The following is a 19,678-nucleotide window of genomic DNA, read 5'->3' on the forward strand; positions in this document are numbered from 1 at the left end:
AAACAAGAGTTATATTAATGGAAGCTTTCAGCTAGTATAGATGGAACATCAGCATGAATTTGTAAAACATAAACATGGTTCTCAAACCACTAAATGCTGAGGAATACCTGATTAATCATAGGGCCACCTCCAAAGGCCCCACCTGTGAGTGCACGAGGCTTTGCGGGGACAACTAGATACCAGCCATAACATGCCTTACCTTAGCCTCCGGTTATACCAGGATTTGCCACCAACTCACAGTCCTAAATTATCCCATCAACTTTCTTGACCTACTTCAGTATCTCTAAGATCTATCTAGTACCTATGGTTGAGTCAGCTGACTCAATAACTGAGTTCGTATTCATGGGAGAATGCAGATCTGAGCACCGACAGACACAATGTCAACACAGTTGTCCTATTTAATGTCTCTCTGTCATTAAGTTCCACAGTCAAGACATGTTAGTCAAGATTTCAATACCCTTTTCGAAAACCTCCGGAGATGACCTGAGAGTAACACTTTGATGAATTATTTATTTATTTTTAGATACTGGGGATTGAATCCAGGGCCTCATGCATGTTAAGCAGATGCTCTCCCCTGGACATTTTTTCATGTATTTGTTATTTGTACATTTTTGTTCCTGGGGATCAAATCCATGATCGCATGCTTGCAAGGCAGGCACTTATGCCGTTGAGCTAAATCCCCAGCCCCTGTACCTTTTCTTCTGAGAAGTGTCTATTTATTTTAGATGCCCAGTTTTGGATTGGATCTTTAAATGTGGGGTTGGGGTGTCTGATTTTTTTTTTTTTGGTCTTTTTCGGTACCAGGGATCGAACTCAGGACTGCCTGCTTGCAAGGCAGGCGCTTATGCCACTGAGCTAAATCCCCAGCCCCTGGGGTGTCTGATTTTTAAAAATTTTTAATATAGTATAGATATTAGTCCTATGCATGTGTAAACATCATATTGTTTCAGTAATGTGAGAAGCTTAAACAAGTTATAAATGTATAATTTGTACACAATGCATAAATATATACATATGTACATATATAAAAATATAGTTAAATTACTGATTTCTCTGAGTTTATCGAAGAGAAATATTTGTGCTGGTATTGTTTGGACAATTGAATGCAGATGTCTTGTGCTCTGGGTGATTGATTTGGGGGTGGCAGTGTGCAATGTATGTACCATTGTTGCCCCTTGGTGGTTGTGTTTGAAGTTTTTTCTTTGAAATAAAATGGATTTGAAAAAAAAAAAAGATGTTAGTCCTTTGTCTGAAGAACAACTGGTTAAGATCTTTTTCCACTCTGTGGATTGTCTTTCCATTGTTAGTGATTTCTTTTGCTGTGCAAAAGGTTTTAATGAGATCCCAGTTGTTGACTCATTCATTTATTTATTTTTTATACTGGGAATCCAACTCATGACCTTGTGCTTCTCAGGCAGGTGCTTGTGCCACTGAGCTTTAAACCCTGGTCCCGCAGTTGTTGATTCTTTGTAGTGTTTGCCCTGCAGTCAGGGTTTTGTGAAGTCTGCTCAGCATATGTCTTAAAAGAGTTCTACCTATTTTTTCTTCTAGCAGATTTAGTATTTCTGTTTTAATATTTAGATCCTTGATCCATTTTGATTTTAGTTTAGTGTGTGGTGATATATATGGGTCTAGTTTTAGTTTTTGGCATGTGGAAACCCAGTTTTTCCAGCACCATTTATTAAAATGTTTTCTTCCAGTAAATGTGTTTGGCAAAAATAAAATGGCCGAGTGTGCTTGAAGTTGTTTCTGCCTCTTCTAATCTGTTCCATTGATCCTCAGGTCTATTTTTCTTTTGCCAGTACCATGCTGTTTTTATCACAGTAGCTCCATAGTATAATTTCAAGTCAAGGATTGTGATGCTTCCTGCTTTGCCTTTGTTGCCCAGAATTGCTTTTGTCATTCTAGGCTCTCCTGGTTCCAAATGAATTTTAGAGATGTTTTCTCTAATTTGTGAGGTAAGCTATGGTATTTTGATTTGGATTGCATTAAATCTGTATAGCAATTTTGGTAATATGACCATTTCTTCCTACTCAAGTGCAAGTGATATCTTCCCATTTTCTGATATGTCTTTGATCTTCTTTTTGAGTACTGTAGTTTTCAATGTAGAAGATCTTTTACTTCCCTGGTTAGATTGATTCCTAAGAAGTTAATTTTTTTCAATGCTATTATGAAAGGTGTGGTTTCTCTAATTTCTCTCTCAATGAGTTCACTGTTATTTCTGACTGAATCTGGTTATTAAATTTAGAAGTCTTTTGGTAGAGTTTTTTGAGTCCTCTATGCAGAGTATCATGTCATCTGCAAATAACGATAATTTAACTTCTTCCTTTCCTATCTTTATTCCTTTTCTTTTACCTAATTATGCTGGTGAATGTTTCCAGAACTATATTGAATAGGAGTGGTGACACTAGACATCCTTGTCTTGTTCCTGGTTTTAGCCAGAATGCTAAATTCATTATTTTTGGTCTATTTAATTCATTATTTTTGGTCTATTTAATATGATGTTGGCCATTGGTTTGTCATAAATGGCTTTTATCAGATTGAAATAAAAATTATCTATTCCAGTATTCTGTAGGGTTTTTATCATGAATGAGCATTGAAATTTGCCAAATACTTTTTCTGAGGTGATCATGTAATTTTGTTCTTGGTTTAGTTAATATGGTGCACTGTATTTATTGATTTGCACATGTTGGATTCATCCCTGATGAATTCTACTTGATTAAAAACCTACCAACCGAGAAGAGTCCAGGTCCTGATTGATTCACTGCTGGATTTTACAAGAAATTTAGAGAAGATCTAATGCCATTACTCACCAAACTCTTTAATGAAACTGAAAGGGAAACAATACTCACAAAGTCATTCTTGGAAGCAAGGAATTACCCTGATACCAAAATCAGAGAAGATCGAACCAAAGAGGCCAATCTACCTAATGAACACACATGCAAAAATCCTCAATAAGATATTGGCAAACAGGGGCTGGAGATTTAGCTCAGTGGCATAAGCACCTGCCTTGCAAGCAGGCGGTCATGAGTTCAATCCCTGGTACCGATAAAAAGGAAAAAGACAAAAAAAAAAAAAAAAAAAAAAGATATTGGCAAACAGAATGCAACAAATCATTAAAAAGATTATACACCAGGACCAACACTTTTCCTAATAGCATCAGCAACACCTGTGACCAGGACATTGCTGTAGCACATTAGGGTTGGCTTGTTAACAGTCCAGCGGGCACCTTCCTCACAGCAACAAATGGCCTCTACTGGCACCCTGCTCCAGGATCCAAGGAATATCTTCCAAATGGTTAATCTTTCCTTCGCGCATATGGGAGTCTATTTATTGGAATCATCTTTTATAACATTCAGTGGTTTCATCAGTTTCCTCATGTGCTTAGCATGCACAAGGCCCTCATGATGTCATAGTAAATCTCACTGTAGTTAGGACCACAAGAATTTGCCAGCTGGGGAACTCTGGCAAGTTACTTTTAACTATAGTTCTCAAAGTATGGTCCCTAGACCAGAAGCAGGAGCAAGCTTTGGAAACCTAGAATATATTCAAATCTTTGGGCAGAAACCTTATGAATAAAAACCCAAGGAGGTGGATCCTAGCCATCTGTGTTCATCATAGCTTCAAGATGATTCTGAGAAATACTAAAGTTTGTGAAATACTGCAGTCAGCAATGTTTCTTAATCTTGGCTATGTAGTAGGGCCACTTAAGAAGCGTCTCAAAAAATACCAGGGTCTCTACTCGTTTTTCTACCTTGAAGCAACTCCAATTGGTGTCAAAGGCAGCAGAGACAGCAGTCTTTTAGCCTCCTCCATGTACTTCTAATGCATAGTCAGAGTTGGTACCCATAGCTGCAAACTTAAATACATGTACACAAGAGAGGAAAATAATACTTAATCTCACAGGGCTGTTGAAGGGATTAAGAGTTAAGTACAGTTCTTAGCAAATGGTAGAACACTTGACAAATGATAGTCATTGTTACAGTAATCCTCAGACTTAGAGATCAGACTCCATCATGGGGCCATGAAAGGACACTGGAGATTGGAGGGCCCAGTAGTGACTGGTTCATTCAGGGTGTGATTGTGAGTTTGCTATGCTATTATAGCTCTCACCAACCAGAAGCACTATGGGTGCTGGTGGGTCTTTGCAATGCTATTTGCTTTAAACTTTTCTCTGTGCTTGTGAAAATGCTACATGTAATGCAATGATCAAAGTATAGGCTTTGAAATTAGCTGCTTGAATGTAAAACCTCTGTCTAGACACTTGTGGCTAGTGTTTTTGGGCACAAAATCAAGCCTCAGACTTATCTGTAAAACAGGAACATTTACCATGGTAGGGAGTTGTAAGATAAGACCTACAAAGCACAACAGCCCTCAGACGATAAGTGCTTAAAAAATGTGGACATATTTGCATTCACTGCTTCTGAAGTCATTCTTTATGGTACAAATCACATTTCTATCTCCAACTCTCCTCTTAAATATTTATATTATTTGTTACTAGTTTGATGCTTATAGCAATGGTCAGTTCTCATGGATATTCTCAAACTGGACTTCTGTTTAGATAAATCTCTCTCACTAAGATTTGCAGTATCTGTTGAGAACAGTTTTTATTCTAAACTCAAAAGACTAATCAACAGTTTTGTAGGTTCGGGGGAAGATGATTTTGTACTGGCCACCTACTTAAGAGTGTTCTGCGGAGACAATGTTAGAAGCAGGGACACAATGCTCTCCCACAGATGACTATTCTCTCTCAGAAACACATTCTTCGCTTGGCTTAACTTTGTTTTCAGCTTTAAGATAAACCTATAGTATTGCCAGATCTCCAAAAAAAACTGCATCTCAGTACTTTCTTCGGCTGGTCCTCATGCCAATGTAATGACCTCTCCATTCTGCAGCCTGTGTGTCATTTAAAAAGCATTTCTCTGTTTTAAATTCAACATGTTTTTCTAGTTATCTCCATATCTAGGCATTTATTATTTGTTTCAGTTTTATCTAAGCCTTCTTGAATGTATCACTTTGTTTTGTTAACTTTTTTAAAAACTGCTTTTGAACTTTCCTTGAGTGCTTTAAGACTTTTAAGACAGGGTTGGTAGGTTAAGGGATGTTTTAATACATACATACATACATGTATGTCTGTACGTTGTAGTTTTAAAAAATGAGTTTCTGTAGTCCATAATTACATATAAAGTATCTGCCATTTATGTCTTCCTCCTGAACCTATCATCCTGCATGTAAATGTGAATGAAGGTATTTTTATTCAAATATTTCCTTGTAATCTTGGGGACTGAACCCAGGGCCTCACACATGCTGGTCAACTGCTCTCTTGCTGAGCTGTACCCTTGCCCCTGGGAACTATTTTTTTCTTTTTGAGATGAGAACTATGTATTTTTGTGGATATCTGTGAACACAGTCTTGGAAAAAATCTTCTAGTAAGACACAGCAATTCTTAATAGTTACAAAACAGTTTGTATAAAAATGCTGGGGTAACCTTGTACAGTTTATATAGTCCTTTGCATAAACATCCTATATTTTGTTAATCCAGTAAAGCATTACAATTTTGGAAAGAAGAAAAAGGGTTAGAGAAGGCATTGTAGAATCACATGGGTGGTGATTTTTGCCTCTGAAATGTGGTTTTTTTTTCACTATGTTATACTGAAATCAAGGACAAAATCCCCCTTATATACTAACACCAAACATTACCAGGAAAGCATAAGTAGTTTAGGTTTTGACCAGAAATCCAGCTGAACAATCTGGCTAACCTGAACATGCAGTTAAGAGATTTACTTATTTATTTATATTGATTATGCTTGTTGTTGTCTGAAGCCATGGTCACCGGTGTCCTAAAACGTGTTACCTTCCATGGAGTGGTCAACCGTTCTCCTACTTCCTAGCTGATTCGCTGCAGTTCAGTGGAGGGTTTTGAGTTATATGCCATTTACTCTTTTTTTTTTTTTCTTTTTTTTTTTAAATTTTTTTTTTTTTGTCTTTTTCAGTTTTTATCGGTACCAGGGATCGAACTCACGACCGCCTGCTTGCAAGGCAGGTGCTTATGCCGCTGAGCTAAATCCCCAGCCCCCATGCCATTTACTCTTAACAGTTGATTTGAGGGTACAGTTTGCAGGCAAATACATTTCGGATTTAGTCTCTTGATTTTCAGCATCAGCAGAGGCACACCAATCTCCTGCTGGGTTACCTACAAACTTGCCCATCAACTGCTGCTAAGGTGCCCTGCGACCTCAGGACCTAAGAGTTTTGCTGAAGTTCTTCTGTCAGCTACCCAAAGACTCAGGCTTACTGTTGGCATCTAAAGCAGCTACCCGCCCAAACACCATGTTGCTTCTAACCTTCTCCTGCACCCAGCGTTTCTAAAGTTGGCGATCACATAATTCTTTTAGGTTGAGGTCTTGTTCCTCAGCCCAACATCCACCTGGCTCAACTGCATTGGTCACATCTAACACTTTCCTATGCAAACTTCAGAGAAGGTGCCATGCTTCATCACATACACAAAACCCACCCCACCGATTTGCTCACACAATCTTAGGAACCACATCCCTTCACTTCTGTATCCTCTATGTGTCAAGCATATGGCAGGCACTCAGTACAAAGCTTTAAATGAATGGATTCTCAGCCTGTACTTTTATCAGACACAAATTACCCAATTTTGGGTACTTAAAAAAAAACAGGCTACAAGCTCTAGCCATGCCATCTGGATTATACATCTATAAAAATAACGTAACATTTGTCTAAACATATGTACTGGGATTCTTACTCATCCAGGATTCATTCAGAATTTCAGGGAGAGACTACAGTAGCTGGGTAGCTGCAGCATGTACTGCTGCTTGTGTATTTCACTTTTTTTTTAAACCTGAGAAAGGTAGAGTTAAAATGTACTTTATCACAGTGCACAGTTAACACAACTGTATTTTTCTCTTAAAGGTGGTTAAGATGCTAAATTTTGTTGTTTTTTACCACAATTTCTAAAATATTTATGGGGCAATGCTGGACTCAACTCTTGGAAAAAAAAAAATCAGCCAGGCATGGTGGTGCATGGCTATAGTTTCAGCACTCAAGAGCTGATGCAGGAGGATCACTGAGAGTTAAAGGCCAGTGTGGGTTGCACAGAGGTCAAGGCCAGCCTGACCTTGTCTCAGGGGAAAAAATATCAGAGGCTCTTACAATCTGTCTGGAAACTCAGCACTAAAGACAATGAAATCAGCAACTAGCTACCCAAATACATGCAGTCACCAACAGAAATATCTTAATACTCTGACTTCCGGCTTAGTTGGCTACATCCAAGGGTTTTCATGGAACTTGAAAAACCCTTCATGGTTTGGACTATGTGTTTCCTTATGACCAACCATAAACCAGTCAGTGGTCCAACTGGACAACTTCTTCTTACTTTCCGGATTTGGAAACTGTGTTGTCTCTGCCTCAAACATGTTTTTTTACCATTTTTCTTCTGAGTATTACTTATCCTTGGCTTTGCTTAAATATCATTTCTTTAAGGGAGGGCTCCCAAATGAAGTTTGGGCCTCTGGTGATTTATGGGATCCATCCATTCATGCACACTTTCACAGGACTCTGGCTTTTTCCTTTGCAGCATTTAATACAATTGCATATAATCATACTAGTGTCTTCCAAAGACAGAAAGGCAGTGTTTCTCCGGATAACCATGTATTACCAGTGGCTCAGTACCTTGTGTACAGTAAGTATTCAATAGTCCCTGTCCCACAACAGCCTTTTATCCCACTTAGATATGTTCAAAGGAATAGGTGGAGGTGCATATTAAGTTTGTGAGCGTGGTGGTGGAGACAATGGCTGAACAGCTAAAGAGATGAAAGATGTTCAGTGGTGAGTAATAAGTGAGGAAGAAAGGGAAAAACGAGGACACTGCTCGGCATTCGTTTAATGAGGCTGCTTCTCCAGTCCCCCAGCAACCCATACCCACTCCAAACCAGCCCCTAAACAATAAATTATAAATTTATCCCACTAGAGAACTAGGTAAACCTCAGATTACAAAACCAAGGCTGAAATGATTTTGTAGAATTAGAATGTATTTAAGAAACCAGGCACAGGAGAGCTGGATTAATTTCTACACCGAACGACTGCTTTCCAGATAACCTTCCCTGAAGGGGATGAGAGTCCTCTGATACATGGAAAGACAGTAAATGTGCTTTCTTCTCTTAGTCACCGAGGAAGAAATTTTCTGTCTTGATGGCTAACACTTATTTCCTTTTCGCTGCTCTTTTTCCTTCTCCTTTCCTTGGTTTGCCCTTTCCACGAAGTTTCTTTAGACGCCTTTGTTCATCCTTAAAATCCTGATGCTCATCTCTGAAGAAAGCAAAAATGATAAACCAATTATTGGCAAAGTACACTAGCAAGTTCTCTTACATTGTTCTGGTGTTTTTGAGACAGTCTCCTAGTAGCCCAGGCTGGTCCTGAACTCCTGGCAATCTTTCTGCCTCAGCCTCCCAAATGCTGGGGTTACAGGTGTGCACTATCATGCTTAGCTTGTTCTGGTTACTGATCCTCGACTTTTCTTGGTGCATGCTGAATTTTGGTGAGCAGAAAATAGGGGGTGCTGGGTTGACATCCAAAAGTTCTTTTGTAAATCAGTTTTTTCTTATGGAAACAATGTCCCAAACTGTAGTTAACCACTCAGACCTGCCCAGGTAAGCCTATGTGATATGATACACAGTAGCTCACAGCCCCACTTTCCCAGCATTAAGACTGAAGTCCTCGAGGGGAGGGGCAGAACGTGGGTACAACCTTCAGTAGCTAACAGGAAGCCTGGCTACCCCAGGAATAGTGAGTATCTACTAGCCATGGGCAGAGGTCTGGAGGAAGCTGCCTTAACAGCAGCAGATATCCCACACAGGAAAGCTGTCGGGAAAGGCTCAGGCAGAAAGAAGCCAGATTAAACAGCTACAGGGCAGCACCCAAGGCAGCCCAGGACTATTTTATACAGAGGGACAGTGCTGGAGTTGAAGACTGCCTGTATTACATTAAAATACCTGCATATTAAGACCAAGAATAGTATAGTGCTGAAACGTGGAAGCTATGAGACCCATTTAAATCTGGGTTCAAATCAAAGTCCTGCCATTTATTAGCTCTGTGATTTTGTGTAAGTGATCTTATCTCTCTCTACCTTAGCTTCCTCATCTGTAAAGTGTAGATAATAATGTTTAAATTAAAGGTAAAAGAAGGGTGTGCTGGGCCCAATTTTTAATTTCCTAAGCTATTTTAAAAAGAGATCTGTTTTATAGAATTTCATGTTTCATTCCATCAACACAATGGCTGGTATATAACAGAACTCTTTGGGTTTAGCTATGAATGTCAAATAATCCTCAACAGAGCAGCCAGGGTAATTCTTCTAAAATAATGTCAGACAAGGTCAGCCCTTTGTTCACAGCCCTGGAAACAGCTTCCCATGTTACCGAGAACAAAAGCCCCAGTCCTCCACCATGGTGCTCGCTGACCCATGGTCCCCTCTGTCTCCCACTGTTCCTTGGTCTGCATGACCCAGGGGCCTTCCAGGCATGCCCCTGTCCCTGGGCCTTTGCTTGGTTCTTTCCCAGGTCTCAGAGGGCTCATTTACTGCCTTTAAGCCTCTGCCTAGGCCCCACCTCCTGTCTGATGCTGCAAGGAGGCCTCTCCCTGCCAACCGCGGCCCAGTCAGCACTCTGGATCCTGCTCAGCCAGCTCTGCCTTCTCTCCCATAGCACATTCAACTCTGTGACACATCACATCATTCACTTACTATGTTTTTATCCCTTGTTCCTTCCCTCCCGTACTCTGATCAGTGCTTGGCCAGAAATGCAGCTCTAAGAGGCAAGGCTTTGTCTCTGTGGGCACTGGATCCCAGGCCTGGTGAACTGACTGAACTGACTGTAGCTGAGAACTCAATTTTCTTTACTGAAGGTTGTCTAGCTGATTCCTGCCTGCTGCCCTAGGAGGCCTGGCATTAGAAGAGCTATTTTATATAACTAGTGACTAAATATGTGAAAATAATGTGTTTCGATTATTAAATGCTGTCTTCTTTCCCTAACTCTAAAGAGAGCCAATTTTTTATTCTCTAAACAAATGGATACATTACAGATACATTAAAAGTAGGTAACTGTAGTTTTGTTATGGGTTATAATCCATTCAAAGGATCTGGCTTCCAATATTTTATTTTAGGTCATAATAATATTAGTTTGTATTTTCTGAACCCAGACTGATGGCAAAGTGGACAATCTAAAGCAATTCCAGACATTCAAACTAGGTCACAGATTAAATCTCTAATAAAACATTTCACCAAGAAAATCTCCTCTGTTTTGTTCACTGCTGTTGCCCATATGTACCGACACAGCTGTTGGATAAATAAAATACTAACCTTTACTTCTCTGGCATGGGCATCATGCCACATTATTAATTTTATTACATTCCTATGAAGGATTCTAAATCAATTTTTGTCTTTTTGCCCAAAGACAAGTTCAGTTTCAACATGTTAAATATTGTATGTACTTTATTATATAATATGTACTTTTAAATTTTTTCTAATGAGCACATACTAGTTTGGAAACAAATTCTTTTTAAAGAAAGTGATCAACAGGCATTGGATCTGTTTTCTATCTGGAGGTGTATAGTCCAAGGCACCCGCCTCCAGGCACACACACACATACCAGTAGGGAGTGTCGAGGGTGTGCAACTTACACAGTTCCCTTAGTGGCCAACTAAGCTGATTTAGATCAAATGAATATATCAATAAAGGCACAAAATAGAAATGCCCGGAGCGGGTGGAAGAATTAAGAATGCCAACAAAGTAGCCACCAGGAGAGAAAGGAGGTTCCCACAGAGAGGCATGTCAGGTGCAGGGCAGGGCCTCTGTTCGTTTGAAGCCAAGAATCTGCTGCCCAGACAACCTCAGTGCTCCTGGGGTTTCCTCCCTTTACCCCTGGCCTGGTTTTTTCCTACATCCTTTTTAGAGTGCTCTTAGATGAATGAATAATTACACCATTCTTTATAGCTCAGTTATCAATCCAACATCAGTCACGGATTAGACATTATTAAAACATCTTTTTTGGGGGTTTGCTCATTATAAGTATTTTGAAAGAAGTCACACACTATACTTTTTGAACTCTCTAAGTTCTCTCAAAAAAGCTATAAAAGTATAAGGATAGAAAGGCAATTTTTCCCCTCTGCTGACCTATTAAAAATGTCTCTCATGGGTCCTTTTGTGTTTCGTTGTTATTGTTGTTGTTATTACCTGTAGAGGCCAAGAAAACGGAGTGTGCCCATGAGTGCGAAATATGTGTTGTGATTTGGGTACCAGTCGTAGGTCTCCTTCCTCTTAGCCATAGGCTGCTCACTAAAAAGTTTCACCACTTTCATGGATTTGGAGTCAGTTGGTCTGGCAATCTCACCAAAGAGCCGGGCACTCAGACGACTCATGCGCAAGGCATAGTCTGAAAGTGAAGACATTTCTTGAACAATGAGGAGCAAGACTTCCTACAGGAAATGAGAGCAAGGAGAGGCAAGTTAGGGTGAGAAATTCTGACTGTCTAAAGACCACATTAGAAAATGGAAATAGGGCAAGCCACACAGAAACACTATTGGTGGGACACTCCTTGCAGGTTGAGAAGTAGCGACAGTTCAAATGACTACATCCTCCGCGTATGTCACATGTGATATTTACAGTTTGTGATGGCATCCTCGTATTTCCTTGCTGTATCTCCCCTTTTATAAGCCACTGTTACTGGCAATTTACCTCTTTGCAGGCTGGATGGAGAGGACAGGGGAACAAGTTATTCCACTATAGCATTGTTATTCTGCTTTTAGAAAACAACCACCTAAGCAATCTGCAAATATATATGCTGATTGCTTGCCATCTAAAGGTGTAATCGGGGCAGGGAAATAATTATGCTGTTGTCTTTATCACCAGGCCTTTGAACGCTGTTCTCCTCAAGGGCAGCAGATGGCTCTGAGAACTGCTAATGAGTTATGAGGTCATCTGGCCTCTAGGTTACTGGATTGAGTTCTGCCTGGAGACTGAGAGCCACTTGGGAAAAACACATAGTAGCCTCATGGAAATAAAAACTCAACAGCTTGAAATAAGGTTCAACACTCAAAAGATTCATTTTACTCCTGAACAAAAGTCACCTAGGAATTGTGCTGTTACCTGATTTAGCCTTGACAAATGAGCTAAGTTCTTATTAACAGCAGGAACTGTTAATTTTGTAGAGGCACAAAATGTTGAAATAGACAATAAGTACAAATGAGAGCTATGACATGCAAAAATTATAGCTAATAGACATCAACAAATATATAGGGATATACATAAAAATCTGGACTCCTGTTAGTTGAATAACGATGCTATTTATTCCATTTTAGATCAGATGTATAGGTTATTGTTGGCTGAATGTGAATTAATGTGAAATTTTAATAGTGAAAATTAAAGGACTAATTAAAGGAAAATTAAACTAAAGGACTGTCTGGAGCACACTTCAGATCGGATAAAAAGGAGCTGATTTCCAAACCAAAAAAAGGGCACAAATTACCTTGAAAAACCAATGAGAGAATTATAACAAAAAAACCTAAGCAGGAACAGTGCCAAATAGTTCCTCAAATTTTTACACATTATTCTTATAGATGAGCCACAGCTTATTTTAATTAAACAAATGCACAAATGAACAAACAAAATACATATAAATGTACAAGAAAAATGCCAGTAGCCAGGCATGGTAACACATGCCTATAACCCCAGGACTCACGAGGCTGAGGCAGAAGGACTGCTACAAGTTTGAGGCCATTGTTGGATATATAGTGAGTTTAAAGCCTACTTGAACTTAAAAAACAAAAACAAAAGCAAAACCCAAAAAACTCAAGCAAGAGGAGGAAATAAGAATGCTAACAAAACTGACCAGCAGCAAAAGCAGGCTCCCACACACCTGCTGAGAGGCAGATCAGGTGTGGGGCAAGGACTCTGCTCACCTGGTAAAATTTCAACATAGCGCTCGTTCGCAAGAAAACAAACTCAGTGTGTAAACCAAGGATGTTTTAAGATCCATTAAGAAACCAAAAGCTGAAAAAGTCAAACCATTTCTCATTCTGCACACCAACCAAGCAATCTTGGGCCAACAGTGCCACCTGAAGGCCACAAGGGGAGAATGATCAGCCTCAGGTCCCCCAACCCTGATGGCCTACAAGCCATGCACCTTCTTTCCCCTCTTCAGTCCACTTTTCTCACAATTCTTGCTCCATTACACAGATGCAGATGAGACTGAGTTGGTGCTGTGAGAACTATGGTTATAGTTTTTATCAACAAGGTCAGGTTATTAGCAGTTTAATGTTTAAATAAAAACTGGTAACAGATCAGTACCTCTGAAGACCTTGCAAATGTCCAGAAGTCCCTTTGGAAGCTGCAAAGTTTCTTTGCATGCTTTATCCTTTCTCTTCCTTCCACCATTAGAATAATGCGTTTCCAAACATCAGTTTAAAAAACTTTCTTCACTGCTTTGCCTAACTTATTAGCATTATGGCATCAGAATAAATTTCTACTGTAATCACACAACCTTTATACAGATACTTGTAAGTTGGTCTGGGAATTATTACGTACTACAATGTTTTCAGGAAACCAGTTTTTTAAAATAGGCAGCATGGAGTCCTGATGCTTGGCTCTGTCACTTATTACCTGTGATCCAAAGAGTTACTTATCATCTCTAAATCTGAGTCTCACAGGTTAGGGGTTGAGGGGTCTTAAACTTTAGAGTTCTCTTGCAGGACTACTGTGAGAAAATTTTTAAAAAAATAGTAATTAAAAACAAAACAAAACCAAATCTCTTTGCAAGTTTGATGTTCCTCTGTTCCACAACAACACATCTGTTGATTACTTGTCCTTGGTTAGTCATGGAAAAAAAATACATACCTCATACAACTAGACCTGAACAGTACCTCCTTGCAATGATATCTTCACTTACAAGCCTGACAGCCAGAGAAACATGGTAGGGAGGGGCCAGCACCTTGGTAACGTGACAGGTAGCAAAGAGGACAGTGGTCACTCAGGACATTACAAGTTGCTAAGTTATCTCCAAGCCCATTTTGCAATAAGGTAGATTACTGGGATACACAATTGATAAGCAGTAGGATCACATTAGACTCCACTGGGACATGATTACACTACAAAACCCAAGTCCTAAAAATTTTATGATAAAGGGAACAAGCCACTTTCTACTTGAGTTTTTAATTAGAAGCAAAAAAACCACTTGCTAAACAAGGGGAAACTGAAAATACCTAAAACAATTACCAACAACACTGCTTTTTACTTCCACAGAGCACAGACACTTGTCACAGATGGGGAATGACACCGGAACTTGGCATCCTACTTTTTTTAAACATAGGCTAATGATTTTGCTGTAAGTTTGGCTTCAAGACTGACGAATGGCAATTTTTTAAAAATTAGCTTTAAATTAAAAAAAATCAAAAAGCCTTACTTAGGCTTTTTCAGGACTCTGTAAAATTTCCTTACAGAATCTTTCAATTTTATCCTTTAAAAATAAAAAACATTATGACTATGTTCATGACATTAAAAGTAAATGGCAAATAATTCACATGTCAATTAGATTTTGAGTCTCATTAAAACCATTTTAAGGGATCAAATAGTTGCTTTCAAATGTCATCTTTTATTAAAATGTGAAACTGAAGTATAGTTTTGTGAAAAAAATAACTGCAGTTAACCAGGCTAAGCAAAATAAACTTCAGTACTCACATATCCTAAGGAAGACAAGCCCATGCAAGAAAATTCTCGTATTTTCCCCCCTATGGCATAATAGGGCAAGTTCCTTTGATTTTTATGATGAATTTCAATGCATTATTTAAATGCATTCTTACGTATTTGACAGGTAATTTTATTTCAATAACTGGGTTTTAGTTAGGTTTGCCTTTTCTCTTTGAAAGGTGAGGATGAAGTGCAGGAGTTCTTAAACTAGGGGTGTCTCTGCTTTTTGAACTTGTAAAGCCATATGGTTACATGTGCACATACATGGGTAATTTTGGTGGGAGGAAATTTTTCAAAAACCAGTAGTTAGCAGATAACGTCAGCCTCGAGGTAGATAAGCTGGCTGACGCCTGTCTTTTAACAGCCGTGTCATTTTCATATTCTACGCTTCAGTTCTTTCACCTGCTAAAAAAGGGCAGTAAAAAGTACTTACTGAATTGTGAGGCTAATATGAAAAAACCTGTAGCCAGTGATTACTCTCGATCACGAGGACCCAAAGAACGCACACACACTACACCTGTCTTGTCACCGAAAAACAACCTAATCAGAACGCTTTTCTATTTTAAAGTCCCCTAACAATTATTTTATAGGGTAAGACCGGCACGAATGGCGCTGAACATGTTAACTGTAGTTCAGTCCAGCAAGAACAATCCTTAAGCCCTGCTACCACCCAGATAGAACCTTTAGTAGTGTCAGATTTCCACATTTGAATCGATAGGGTAATACCAGAATATTTTTCTTAAAATATTAACAAAATTAATCTGCATGACCTACACAAAGCTACCATGCAGAAGGCCATTTGGTGAGCAGAGAAACTGAGTCATGACTGTAGTAATCTGGGAAAGAAGAACAGCGTCGGAGAGCAAGTTACAGCGCCAGAGACGCTGGCGGCCCTCCTCTGGTATAGTCTCCCAATTACAGCAGGAAAAGGCCACGGTATTTGTACGATGCAAGTGAAACCTCCGAACTGACCACTACGCAACTGAACTCATCCTGTTCCTGGCTACTGTATAAGCATGAAACTCCAGCAGGGGTCTAGCGGGCACAGCCGCTGGTTAGCTCTGTGCAGACTCGGGCCGCCCCGGACAGCCTTACCTGGTGCAGCCCTTGCTGACCCACGCGCCCTGGCCCGGAAGTCCCGCCCTCTAACCCGCTCTCAGCTCCGGACCGCGGCTACAGAGAACAGTAGAAGCGGAAGTTTGGCGGCTAGAGCGGAGCCCGGGTAACAGCCCGGAACGACAAGCTTCCGCTCTTGGGGTGGGGCCTTGGAGGTTATACCTAGCGCTTGCGCAGTGAGGCTGGCGCATTGGGGCGGGGGGTCGGGGTTGCTAGGCTGGGCGGTGAGACCTGAAATTGAAGGAGGGGTACTCCTTTGGAAGGTCGGTTTAATTTTGTTGGGAATGGCTGCAGAGCTGCTTCCATTGGCTCTAAAATAGTGGCGATGCATGCGCTGTATAATGAGAGGATCAAATGCAGTTTATTTCTTCCCTTTTTTTTTTCCCTACCCAGCGTTGATCTTCGTGTTCCAAGAGCGTTACGTGACACTTGGGCTTAGTATTTCTGACCCACCAGCAGGGCCATTTCCCTCTTTTTCCTGTTATCTACTCATCCTCTGTCACGATCACCTGCAGGAGCCCTTCCTTGCTTGCTCTTCCCCGAATTAGGGACTCTGAGCTCTCTGTCTCTGTCTTTGGTCCCCCCCACCCGACCCCCAGTAGAAACACTGGATGTTTCACTCTTTTAAGGTAAACCAGCAGCCTGTTGTATACTTGGCTAGTGAGTTATAAACTTGAGTGTAATGACTACAGTTACATTTACATGGTGAGTTATAGGAATCGTATGCATAATTACATTCCAAAAATGTTCTCTCAGAATTCTTGGGAGAAATTTCACTTGGGTGTTGTGTTTCTGTGGGCTTGGCTTATTTTTATGTAATACTCCTTTTGTTGGATAAACTAGAAGAATTCCTTTACATGTTGGCTATAAGAAGATTTAAAGCCAAATTTATAGTTGACTGTAGCAAGAACTATTGTTCTATACAGTCATCTCTTGCTATGTATGTAGGTTAATCAAGCATTTGCTTAAGTCCTTTATGTGAAATATAGTATTCACATATACATTATAGCTTATGCATAGGTCCTTTGCATCTCAAATCAAATCATCACTAGATTACATTACCAAGTACAATATAAAAGCTATGTAAATGGTTGTTACACTGTATTAAGGGAGTAATGACCAAAAAAAAGTCTGTCCATATTCACAACAGATGTAGTTTTCTCCCTAAATATTTTCCATCCATGGTTGGTAGAATCCACAGAGCCCATTGACATGGAGGGCCAGCTGTATTAGCATAACTTGTTGGCTCCATTTGTGTATACATCCTTGTTTTTTCTATTTTGCGTATTGTTTGTGTTAGTAGTATGCTTTGTGAATCTCCTTAAACTACCATCAGTCTTTCTTGAAACAAGGTATATTAGTCCATTTTTTGTTGTTAACAGCCCAGTATCACAGATTTGGTAGATTTACAAAGCAGAGGTTTCCTTTGGCTCACAGTTCTGTTCCAAAAGTGAGGGCAACATCTGGTTCTGACAGTTTTGAGATGGTGCAGTGTATCACATTACCAGAGATAGGTAGCATGTGTGTATCGTCTGTCGTCGGTGGTCATTCTTTTACTATACAGCCACAAGGATTCAATCATGAGGGCTCTACTCTGCTGGCTTTATCAAACCTTACTTCCCGGGCCCCATAGTTGGATTAAATCTCAACATATGAACCCCTGGGGGACACACTCAAACCATGTCCAAGTCCTAGCACAAGGAATAAAAAGTGGTAGGTGAGTGTTTATAAGCTTCTTAGGATTCTTAAAAAGTCAGATTCTTGGGTTTCATATTAATTTCTGGAGGTTGCTATAACAAAATGCCACAAACTTTGTGAATAAACACAACAATTTATTTTTCACATTTCTGGAGGTCAGACATTCACATTGATACCACAATCAAGACATGGACAGTACTGTAATCCCCCCAGAGACTCCAGAGGAGAATCAGTTCTTTGATTATTCCAGTTTCTGGTGGCTGTTGCCACTCGTTGTATTATGGCCACATCAATTCAAGGTCAGCATCTTCAAATAGTGTCATGAGTCTTATTGCTCCTTTCTGTTTGTGTTAGGTCTCCTATTCCTTCCCTTTTATAAGGATACATATATCCTGACATGGTGGCGTGTACCTGTAATTGCTGCTCTCCAATAGTCTGCGGCAGGAGGAACATAGTTTGAACTCAGCCTGAACAATTTATTAAGATACTGTCTCAAAATTTAAAACAGGGATGGGGATGCACTTCAGTGTGAAGGTTTGAGCGTGATACTCAGCACTGCAAAACAAAAGCACAGAGTAAAACAAAATAACCCCAATAACCAAAAAACTCACAGTTGCATTTAGGAACCACTTCGTTAACGTAAGATATTCCAACCCAAGAGGTTAAGTTTAATCACATATACAAAAGCTCTCTTCCAATATAGGGCAATGCTTGAAACATCCAGGAATTAGAACCTGGTATTTTGGAAACTTTTTCAGCCCACAACAGAGTAGGAATGAACAAACCTATGCAACTGGCAAATCAGACTGTTATTAACCAACATTGGACTAGTAATGGTAGAAAAACTAATGTAATAAAATAAAATTTAAACTTTTGCTAAGTGTAATGGTAGTAGGACACCTATAGTCCTAGCACATGGGAGACTGAGGCAGGAGGATTACTGTGAGTTTGAGGACAATCTGGGCTACATAATGATTTCAAGGCCAACCTGAACTACATGGTAAGACCCTGTCTCGAAAATGAAAACAAACTCCCCCACCAAAAAAAAAATGTGCCAACAAACTTCTGTGGCCATTCCCATTGCCAGGCCTTGGCTCATTCACTTGTACCTCTAGACCAATGTTTCTTCAAGAATACTTATAATCAGAGGTTGCTATATAGTCAGGTTCTATACCTTATATTTATTTCTGTGTTCTTTGGCCTATTTTCCCATTGTGGGTTGAGAATCATTGGTTAGCACTGTAGTTTTGGATCTTACATGTCAGCAAGGCCCGTGTGCTAAAGGTGTAGTCCCTAGGTTGGTGGATCTTTTAGAGGTGGGGTCTAGTAGGAGTTATTGTAGGTCATCAGCAAGGGGTGTCCTCAAAGGGGATAACATGACCTCAATCTCTTCCTCTTTTTTTATTCATTTTGGCCATGAGGCATATTGACTGTTTGATCAGCCACATGTTCCTTACCATGATGTGCTGCCTTGCCATAGGTGCAAAGTAATTACTGACCCCTCCAAACTATGAGGCAAAATAAACCTCTCTTCTTTATAAATAATTTTATCTCAAGTATATGTTATAGTAATGGAAAGCTGACCAACATAGGTGGTTATGACATCAATTTATTGGGTCAAGGGCAGCATTAAAAAACATTAGGATAGGAAACATCATAGTACATCACAGGTAGAGGTGGTAATTATTATTATTTTTTTGGTCTTTTTTCCTTTTTATCGAACCGGGGATCGAACTCACGACTGCCTGCTTACAAGGCAGGTGCTCATGCCGCTGAGCTAAATCCCCAGCCCCAGAGGTGGTAATTATTATGTTATGAAATAATATACATGTGTGCATCAGATCAAAAAATGAAATATACTTAATGTTATGGTTTGGATGTAAATGTCCCCCCAAAACCTCATGGAATTTTAGATTGGCCTATTTCAGAATCTAGAATGTATGATTCTAGAATCTAGAATGTATGATTGCTTGGGGATTCAATGCTGGCATTAAAGGTGCTGGGAGCAAGGGTGGCTGACTGTTGGATCAGTTCACTGATTGAATTGGTACTGCCCTAATCTTGGAAGCCTGGATTGAGTATAAAAGGGGCGGAAAGATGCTGTTAAGT

General features: G+C 39.8%; 1 protein-coding gene across 1 annotated transcript; it reads right to left on the reverse strand.

Annotated features, from left to right (window-relative positions):
• Window positions 1-7,886: 7,886 nt before the first annotated feature.
• Window positions 7,887-16,004, reverse strand: Mrps33 (mitochondrial ribosomal protein S33). Its single transcript, XM_003475449.5, has 3 exons — window positions 15,851-16,004; window positions 11,249-11,490; window positions 7,887-8,331 (listed from the first exon to the last, which is right to left on the reverse strand). Exons 2-3 carry the CDS (start codon window positions 11,461-11,463, stop codon window positions 8,226-8,228), a joined length of 321 nt encoding a protein of 106 aa, XP_003475497.1. The 5' UTR covers window positions 11,464-11,490; window positions 15,851-16,004; the 3' UTR covers window positions 7,887-8,225.
• Window positions 16,005-19,678: the final 3,674 nt, after the last annotated feature.

The sequence above is a fragment of the Cavia porcellus genome, unplaced genomic scaffold (genome assembly GCF_034190915.1).
Source record: "Cavia porcellus strain 051 isolate PalLab524CR breed Dunkin Hartley unplaced genomic scaffold, mCavPor4.1 scaffold_6, whole genome shotgun sequence".
NCBI classification, from domain to species: domain Eukaryota; kingdom Metazoa; phylum Chordata; class Mammalia; order Rodentia; family Caviidae; genus Cavia; species Cavia porcellus.

What these genes read in the sequence shown, in the direction of transcription:
- Mrps33 (XM_003475449.5), bottom strand. Translation starts at nt 11,463, where the DNA reads ATGTCTTCACTTTCAGACTATGCCTTGCGCATGAGTCGTCTGAGTGCC. An exon ending in CGTTTTCTTGGCCTCTACAG is followed by an intron (nt 8,332 to 11,248) that starts GTAATAACAACA and finishes TGCTTTCTTCAG; the next exon opens with AGATGAGCATCAGGATTTTA.